The 10,507-nt window shown below is 29.3% G+C and overlaps 1 protein-coding gene across 1 annotated transcript; it reads right to left on the reverse strand.

The window, feature by feature from the left end:
• LOC139867442 (NEDD8-conjugating enzyme Ubc12-like) lies at positions 1 to 4,901 on the reverse strand. The gene is made up of 6 exons (XM_071855806.1): positions 4,773 to 4,901; positions 4,166 to 4,282; positions 3,910 to 4,018; positions 1,525 to 1,603; positions 675 to 791; positions 1 to 389 (listed from the first exon to the last, which is right to left on the reverse strand). The coding sequence occupies exons 2-6, from the start codon at positions 4,272 to 4,274 to the stop codon at positions 252 to 254; spliced, it is 552 nt and encodes a 183-aa protein (XP_071711907.1). The 5' UTR covers positions 4,275 to 4,282; positions 4,773 to 4,901; the 3' UTR covers positions 1 to 251.
• Between the last annotated feature and the right edge of the window lie 5,606 nt (positions 4,902 to 10,507).

The raw sequence follows: 10,507 nt of genomic DNA on the forward strand, positions 1-10,507 counted from the left end.
AAGTATGAAACAACAGCAGATTCATTATCTTCCAAGAAACACAGTTACACATAACAAATGAGACCCAAAATAATGGAATCCAACACAGTTATAATTATAGACCATACAAACACAGCATCTTTAACCCCAATTTGCAAAAAGGCCCTTGGGGTCATAGTTTTCGATCCAGACATTTTCAGAGTTACGCCAAATCACAACACAACCGACCCACTTTATTGTTGATGTGGATCGATACAATGCTGTTGCTACTTTTATATGCACCTAGTGAAATATGTCTGGCCCACATACCCACCCGCCATCGCTCGCCTCACATTTGACTCGAACATCTTGGGGTTGTCTCTCAGCACTGCAGCTGCTTCTCGGTTCAACGGATCCTCATGATTCGGCTCCTTCAGATTAAGATCCAAAAAATCAACAAAAAGTCAAGAAGGTCAACTCAACCCATAATATTACTCAGAACATTACATTATTATCAGAACAATGTAACATCGTAATCATATTTGACATACCAAGTACTCCATATTTAGCAACAACAAAAAAATGTGTTTTGAAAAGAAAATGTTTACAATGTACCAACTTTACAGTGTTAGTCAACCCACCAAGCCGTTGTTCCACCTTTAAAAAGAAACCGAAAGAGATTGTAACGAGAAATATTTATGGTTGACAGGGTTTACCGTGAATAAATGATACAAGCCATATATAATTGTGTTTATGTTCAGGACAGGTTTCCAGTCTTCACGTAGAATGTTAAGGCACACGTTTCCATCCAAGTCGATGTTGGGATGGTACACCTAAGAATGACATCACAAATATATGTGGGTTGAATCAGGAATTTTTACAAGGGATAATTTCATCTAGATCCATGTAAACCTTCAATATCACATCTATATCCTTACAAACTTGAAAATCATGTTATTAAAACTCAAAAATACTCGTCTACATCCAAATCAAGATTGGGGTATTATAACAAATAAATAGGTCTAATAAGTCAGTTGACTAATTTACCCTTGCCATCACCAAACCTATTTTTCTTTATGTGTTGATGATACCCAAACATTACAAACCTGGCCCCCATTTTTTTTTTGGTGTTTTAATTATAATAAAATAATAAATAATAATTTAGTGAGTGTTTGTATATTGTAAAGTTTCTTTTCAATGATGTGTATTGATAATGTTTATATATTTTGACTTTCTTGTAGGATATTGGTGAAGCAAAAGCTCATAGACGACATGGGTCTTTATATGTGAGTCTAAAGGCTTATTTGAGAGAAGGGCAGATACGTCAATTAACTTAGTAGTTCAAATACAGATGGACGTTTTATAAATTAAAATCATTAAAAATGATTTAATTGTGCATTTGGATTATATAAGAGTATTTTCAAGTTTTGAAATGATATTGACGTAATATACAAGTTTTCAAGGGTATTGATGTAACACGGAAGGCTTGCAAGGAAATAGATGAGATTATCCCTTTGAAGAAAAAGATGAACACCATCAATGAACAGTTATCATGTGTTCTCATACCTTTGTTTTGCATTTGACTTTTGGTGCCTCGTGTGGATAGATTGATGAAATCTGGAAGGTAAAAGTAAAGGTACCACCTCTGGGAGAAGATAACAAGTTAGATATATAACTAACACTTGAGTAACCTATTATCTCCTTTTGAGTAAGGATGACTGTATAAACGAAGATCATAAACCATTTTTTCGTACTCACGGCTTAATGATTATTGGGGAGCTCAGATTGACCTAAGAGGTTCTATGGTCGGTATTTTTTTTGATTTCAAGACTTTTATTATAATTTGCACTAAGTTATAGTCATGCGGTGAATTTCATTTGTCAATATTTGATCTGTTTATTAATTTATAGCATATAACATATGTGAATTAATGTTATCGACTACTTAATATTGCAAGTTAAAGTTATGTTATCCTAGAAATTCTATATTTATCCATCTAACTATAAGTGACTAATTATATGATTATTGTTTATATGTATCTTAATTTGATGTTGTTCTAATTTTCTTTGCGTGATCAAATATAATTCGATATTTGTATATTACACATTTCATACTCGTTCAGAATTACTTTTTTCTTTTTATGTATATTAATGTTGTTGTTTGTCTGTATCTTCATATATTCATTAATCATAATAATGAATAAATTATATCTTCTAGTGGCGTGGGTATTAGTTATATTATAATCCATAATCATCTAGGTTTAGTAGTTCAGGAAGTGTATGTTAGAGATTGTCAATTGTAAAGGCCTTTAATGGTTTGAACTTGTGTAGGAATCATTGAAGACCAAATCCGAATAATTATATAAGCTAAATGCCTCATGATGCTCTATGTATGATACATTCTCGTTTATCTTTAAAGGATGTGTTGGTCACGCACGACGTCCCTTCTAGATTGAGGTTCTTGTGGTGTTGTATAAACAACTTAATATTAGATGGATTTCGAGTGTTAGAAAAGGTGGCCAATGATATGAATATGTTAATTTCAGAGAGGATTAAGTTTATGACTCATGTGACCAATGTTATCTGGCATCATGAACACCCCATTATTGAAGATTCCTGGATAACATTTTCACCTTAATGATAAACTTAACCAACTCTAAAATCAATAGATTCCTATTGGTGGCCACCTTATCAAACACTCAAATCCATCAAAGCCAACTTCTTACTACTACACCACAAAAACCTCCATCAAGAAAAGGCATTGTGCGTGAACAACGCATCTTTTAAAGATAAACAAGATGGTATCATACAAAGAACATCGTCAGGCATTTATCTTATATAATCGGACAATTATCTTAAATAATCATTCGGCTTTGGTTTTCTACGGTTCCTGCACAAATTTAAACTATTAAAAGCCTTTACAATTAACAATCTCAACATACACAACAACTGTTAAACCTATATGATTATGAATTATATACAACTAAAACCCATATACTAGTTAAAATAGTATATTCATATTCATATAATCATTATTACGAATAATAAATTTATGAAAAGATATGGAGAAAGAACAGCATTAACATGCATAAAAGAACAAGTAAACCTGAACGGATACAGAACGTGTAATATACAAATATAAAAGTATATTCGATCACGTAAAGACAATTAAAACAACATTAATTCAAGATGCACATAAGCAATCATCATATAATGAGTCAATTATAATTGGATGGAATAAATATATAATTTTAAGGAAAACATAATTTTAATTTGTAATATTAAGTAGATAAAAACATTAATTCTCATTAGTTATATGTTATAAAATTAGTAATCAGATCAAATATTGACAACTAGAATCCACGAAATTCACTGTGTAACTATAACCTTGTGCAAATTATAATATAAAAAATAAAGTCTCGAAATGAGAAAAATCAACTTTTGTATAAAGAGGAAACATAGATTTTTTAAACGACAAGGATAAAGAGTGTTTTGGTATTTTTCATATTTCATAGATATGAATAAGTTACATTCTTAACTCCCTCGTTCATAAGAAATGCATGAGAAGAAAAGATAAAGTAAAAAAAACTAGAACATAAATTTGTAAAATTTAGTTTTCATATATCTTATATGTGAATTGTAAGCATCGTGTCAGTTAAATTTATAAATAAAGAACGAATAACCCTTTTTTATTTTTCAGAAAACACTAGCAAAGAGCATTTGTATAAAGTATAGATTTCACTACCAGAACCAAAGTTTCCTCCGTGGCTACAAGAACGTTATCCCACAGTCTTACTCAGATCGAAATACTTTCATAATTATCGTTAAAAGGTCACTTCCCACTTCCCAAAGGATAAGAAATGGAACTGGTTTCGGAAATTGAAAAACATTGAAAAGAACAACAACAGCAATTGCAACTTGCTAATAGAGAGAACATAGAATATATACTTACAAATAGTATCCATCATCAGGCCGAATAGTTACTTCAAAGTTCATGAGATCATCTTTTCCATTCGGGAACGATATGGTACAAGTCTTGGGTAAATTTAGTTCACTTATGTCTACAAGTAGCAAACACCAAACAACAAAGCAAAAAAATAAACGATTTCATTAAATTACAACTCAAACAAAGGTATAGAACGACCAATACAATGCATATACAATACTTTCTAGCTTAACGACCTTTGACAAACAATAACGCAATTTACCTTTGTGAAGACGCAATTCCCCTGCACTTTGTTTTTTAACTGGAGGCTTCCCGTTAGAATTTTCTGCAAGTTCCCGTTGTTTCTCTTTGACTTTAAACAATTTAATCATTATTATACCTGCAATCATATATATAAACAATAAAGATTGCTTAATTTTACTAATATCAACTATCAGATTGCCAGCTAGATAATGTGTGACCTAGATATTACACCTTTCATAACTGGGAGTAAATTATTATAGATATCTAATGAATACTGAATATGATCATATTTTTACCATAAGATATCAATAAAAATGGGATCGATTGTCAAAATTAGGGGACCAAATAAGTGAGCTGAATATCTATCTCTAAGAAGTACTGTACTTAATAATTGAGTCAAAACTCAACAGGTTACAAGCTAAACCCTAACTTGGTAAACTTGAAAAAAATAAAGTGAAAAACTTGGATCAAAGAAAAACAAGCATAAATCAGTTCAAAATTAGTCAAACTAATAACATAAGCTATACAAATGTAAATTTCAAGCTAGCAATGTTGCGATCTGATTAAAAAACATATGAATTAAGAATCTTTATTTATAAATATGTGATTGATAAAAAGAAGATAACCTGCTCGATGAAAAACCGCTTAGAAACAAAGAAGATATTTGGGATTTGAGGAAAGTGATATTTGGGTTCTTATCGAAACAGATGGTGAGAGTCTACAAAAGAGGACCCTGAAAGCAAGTCTACTTTTATTTTTGTAAATATTGCTTCACCCTCACAGGGTCATATATCATTCATTCATTTTAAGAGCAGTACCAATGGTGATAGGATGTCTTCAGAGACTAATTAACTATTCAGCGCCACATCAGCACTTCCATCTCACTTCTTTCTCAGGACTAAACTCAGGACTAAACTCAGGACTAAACACTTCCAACAAAGACACTATTCCTTCTATTTTTTATTTTCTTTTTGAATTATTTTATATTATCAAATAATTATTAATATTTATATGATAAATTTAAAATAAAAAACATAAAACTACCATTTCATTAAAATTAAAAAAATACAATAATTAAAATTTAAAACATTACGACAATTTAAAATTAAAAGATTACGACAATTAAAAAAATACTAGAAAGCTAAATAATCAAACTACTTCTCGTCATCGTCGTCCAAGTTTTGCAATTTCTTCGCATATTTTTTCTTAATTTTGTCTCGAGCAAGCATTAGCATATCGTATTCATCGGGAGGCAAATCTCGTGACACCGGTTTGGAAAGAAGCTTCAACCCTTTAAACATAGTCCGCATGCTGCTATCATCTTGTAGCTTTTTCATGGTTTGATTCGCCACATCTTGTGAAGCTTGGACCGATTGAGCAATTTTAAAGCGAACTTCATCGGAAGACATACGGCTCGCGACATCGGATGAGTAAGAGTCCCTTTGACTTTTAGCTCGACTTGGAGGACGTCGGATTGGGTCGGTATCCTTTAACAAATTTTCCATTTGGGTTGAGTCGGGGTGCATGCTTGTGTTCGGGTTGGAACTTCCCTCGGTTTGATCATTAATTGGTATATGATCGGGTTCTTTTCGTTTGTTGCTACTCGAAATACTTTCGCCTTCTAAAAACTTCGGGCAATTCCTTAACACTCGCCACGCATCCTCAAACGCAAAGTGTCGTCCCTTTGTTTGCGCTTTGAAAGCCATTCGTGCCGCGGACATAATGTCGTCATTATTACAACCACTTTCCCACATTCTCTCGTATTTGTTGTAAATACCGATCCATATCTTGACATCCCTTTGCATTTTCGACCATTTTTCACTTATTTGATCCGGACGTCTTTTCACCGGGACAATCGAATTATATTGTCTTCGGACTTCTCCCCAAAATGAAGTACGACTTTGGTCGTTTCCGACACTCGGATGTTCGGAAACATATGCAAAACGCTCGGCTAAAATTTTTGTCTCCAAGTCGGTCCACGCGGTCTTCGGACACCTCACTTTCTTTTCTACCACTTTTCCTTTTCCTTTTCCTTTCAGATCACGTTTGAAAGGACCCGTCCTAATCCATCTGGACGAAGTCACCAACATCTGGTTCCATTGCGATGATCGACTCCAAATAATATCTTTACAAATGAGCAAATGCACAGCGGAATGTTTCTTTCGTACCTGAGAATAAACATGCTTTAAAGTGTCAACCAAAAGGTTGGTGAGTTCATTAGTTTAACATAAATAATCATTTCATAATTTTAATAGACCACAAGATTTCATATTTCCATTTCTCATAAACATACGTCCCATGCATAGAGACAAAAATATCATTCATATGGATTGAACACCTGGTAACCGACATTCACAATATGCATATAAGAATATCCCCATCATTCCAGAATCCTCCTTCGGACATGATATAATTTCGAAGTACTAAAGCATCCGGTACTTTGGATGGGGCTTGTTGGGCCCGATAGATCTATCTTTAGAGTTCGCGTCAATTAGGGTTTCTGTTCCCTAATTCTTAGATTACCAGACTATAAAAGGGCATATTCAGTTTCGATCATTCAACCATATAATGTAGTTTCGATTCCTTGTGTCTATTTCGTAAAACATTTATAAAAGCGCATGCATTCTCAGTCCCAAAAATATATATTGCAAAAACATTTAAAAAGGGAGTAATGAAAACTCACGCATATAAATATTGTAAAACAGTTAATAAAGCATTTGCATATATTCTCAGCCCAAAAATGTAATGAGTAAAAAGGGAGCAAATGAAACTCACGCGTATAAATATTGTATAACAGTTAATAAAGCATTTACATGTATTCTCAGCCCAAAAACGTAAAGAGTAAAAAGGGAGTAAATGAACCTCACGCGTATAAATATTGTATAACAGTTAATAAAGCATTTGCATGTATTCTCAGCCCAAAAACGTAAAGAGTAAAAAGGGAGTAAATGAACTCACCATACTGTATTTCGTAGTAAAAATACATATAACATCATTGAACAAGTGTAACGTTGGCCTCGGATTCACGAACCTATATCAGTTGCATATATATATATTAATACACATAATCGTAATCGAATAAAAATATATATTATTGTTAGTGATATAATTTTTATATTATTAACTTATATATTTTTCATTATTTAATTAGATGCATTCATTTTGTACATAACAAAGTATTAATATTTTTAAGTTATCTATGTTAAATATATATTTATGTATATCATTTGTTTGTTGAAACTAGTAATTGTAATAATACTGAAGTAATACTTGAAATGATAATACTTAATATTAATAATAAAATTAATAATGTTAATAATCTTATTAGTGATAAATATAATGATATTAATAACTATAAAAATATTAGTTTTACTGTTAATGATAGTTTTAATAATGAATCTTATAATAATGATAATAATAGTAGTAAAATGAAAAATTTAGTATTGATGGTAAAGAAATTAATCATTTTGATAATAATGCTTAATACTTAATAATAATAATAATTTTAACAATTTTATTACTAATAATAATATTAACAATAATACTTATGCTCATAATAATAATTCCAAAATAATACTACTATTAATGAAAAAATAATAATATGTTTTATTATCTTCATAATAATGATCATAATCATAATAATGATAATAATACCAAAATGATAATATTAATAATGATAACAACAATAATAATAATAATAATAATAATACTTAAGGGTACTACTAACTTGATAACAATATTCATGATACATATATTATTACTAATGATAACAATAACAATAACAATAACAATAACAATAATAATAATAATAATAATAATAATAATAATAATAATAATAATAATAATAATAATAATAATAATAATAATAATAATAATAATAATAATAATAATAAAGACTACCTTTAAAATTGAGTTAAACAAAAACTGCCACCAACAAGGCTCGAACTCGAGACCTTCCGCTCACTCGCTAACCCTATAAACCATCCATCCATTTACTGTTTTTCTGAAATAACCTCAAAACATATTCATTTAACCTATTTACATTTTCAGTTTTTCCTTTCTTCTTCTCCAACAATTCTGGTCGATTCCAAAAGTGTACCACATCAAAACAATGATTTAAATACTTCAAAACATTAAGAACTAATCTCTACCCAATGTTTTTACTACTTGAAAACAACAAAAAAAAAAAAAAAAAAAAAAAGAGTGCTGCCTACTGCTCGTCGCACAAGAAGGAAGAAAAAAAAATTGAATTCCATTTTTGAGCTCATTTTGTATAACCCTTACAACATGAAATATATTACATATCATTCGTATAAACTTTTCAAATCATAAATTTAACAAGAAACATCAAAATCGTTTCGAATTTCTGGATGAACCCAAAGTTTGACTTTTTGATTGTAAAGCTTTGACTCGCAAATTTGAACTCGATATAATGAATTGGGTTTTAAAATTTTCCAGATAGATTGAGTATGAGATTCCTACCAAGACTGCATTTAAGGATTTTGTAAATTTGTTCGAATTTGAAATATGGTCAAAAAGATGAATGAGCAGAGGACCGATGGGGTTTCTTCAAAATTTTATGTTTTCAATTTCAAATAGAAGAGGAGACTTATATGGAATGTTTGTAAAATTACAGATGGTCTGTAATGATTAATGAAATCGACCCATAATATTAATATCCGACAGAATCAAGAATCAAATAAAGTGTGAAAATAATGTTAAACAAAATCGTACAATTTGGTATAAATTTTCAACAACTTTTAGATTAAAACAAAAATCACAGTAGTTGGAAAGTGATCAAAAATCCATTCAGAATCTATTTTGTACGTTTTTTTTATATTAAATATATATTAATAATTAATAAATATAAATGTATAAATAATAATACTTTTATTAATAATACTGAAAATAACAATTTAAATGTTAATATCAATTATAATGATAATTATTAATAATAACGTTGATAATGATATCAATAATGATAATATTAATTATAATAATTATTATAAAAATGATAATGATATTATTAATTATGAAAAAAAAAATTAATGATTATTAAGGATAAAGGTAATAATAATAATATTTAATGATATTACAACTAACAAGTAATATATAACAAGTTACATGTGTCAAATTTCATATCTATATCTTTTATATAATATTATTAATAATACAGATATTAATATTAATATTAATATTAATATTGATAATAATAATAATGAAAATATTACTATAACAATTATATTCAAACTTGTAATTACATTTAATATATTAATATTACAATTTATTAATTATGTGATTTTTAACATATCTTTTATACTTAATACTTATAGATTTTTTTTATATATTACAATATACCTATAATATTAATTGTATATATATATATATATATATATATATATATATATATAGATTTATTTTAATTATTTTATATTTTGTTTTACATATTTAACTTAAATGTTTAAATTATATTTTATTATTTCCAATTACTATTACATATATATACTTACATTTATATTTACATATTTATTTACACACAGTTGTTCGTGAATCGTCAAAAATGGTCAAATGTCAAATGCATTCATGAATAATAGTTCAAACATTTTGGGAACTCGGTTTAATAGACTTTGCTTATCATGCATGTCGAAACCATATAAAGATTAAGTTTAAATTTGGTTGGAAATTTTCGGGTCGTCACAGTACCTACCCGTTAAAGAAATTTCGTCCCGAAATTTGAGTGAGGTGGTCATGGCTAACAATAAAAATGTTTTCATGACCAATATGAGTTGATAATTAGAGGTTTATCATCATTGAATAAAATGATAAAATAATTCGATTATTCTAAGAATACGAATGAAGCTATCGCAAAAGAGTGAATTGAAGAAAATAAGATTTTCTTTAGTTTTTGACGTAAACAGGGTTGAATTTAAAAAAATAAGGCGCGTCTTAACTTTCGACATTGCCTTGGTTGAATTCCGGAATTCAAGGGATTTAAAGAAAATCTTGAAGATCTATAAGATCTGATTCTTCGGGATTTATGGAAATTAAGATCTCTTTAAATAAATACGGTGATCTTCCTCGATTACTACGTCTGATATTTCCTTTATAAATTTAACTTTTCCGTTCCATTTATTTTCACCACTTCTATACTCAATTCCCAAATTCAAAAGATTTATGAAAATGCTTAACCCTGTTCTGATCTTTGTTCTTATTCTAACTATCGCAATGATCGTTCTTCTTTTCCAACTCCCACCTGAAGAATCTGTTTATTTCTATTATGCTCTAGGGATTATTGTATTTATAATCCTCCCGTGTCTTTATATTGCTATACGTACTGATATCCACGGTTTGTAATTTCGGT

The sequence above is a fragment of the Rutidosis leptorrhynchoides genome, chromosome 9 (genome assembly GCF_046630445.1).
Source record: "Rutidosis leptorrhynchoides isolate AG116_Rl617_1_P2 chromosome 9, CSIRO_AGI_Rlap_v1, whole genome shotgun sequence".
NCBI classification, from domain to species: Eukaryota; Viridiplantae; Streptophyta; class Magnoliopsida; order Asterales; family Asteraceae; genus Rutidosis; species Rutidosis leptorrhynchoides.

Bases quoted from the DNA above. Each gene is read 5' to 3' on its own strand.
- LOC139867442 (XM_071855806.1), bottom strand. From the start codon at position 4,274: ATGATTAAATTGTTTAAAGTCAAAGAGAAACAACGGGAACTTGCAGAA. The intron at 1,604-3,909 runs GTAAGTATATAT...ATCTTCTCCCAG, and splicing joins CCTGATGATGGATACTATTT to AGGTGGTACCTTTACTTTTA. The intron at 390-674 runs GTAAACCCTGTC...CTTAATCTGAAG, and splicing joins GCTTGTATCATTTATTCACG to GAGCCGAATCATGAGGATCC.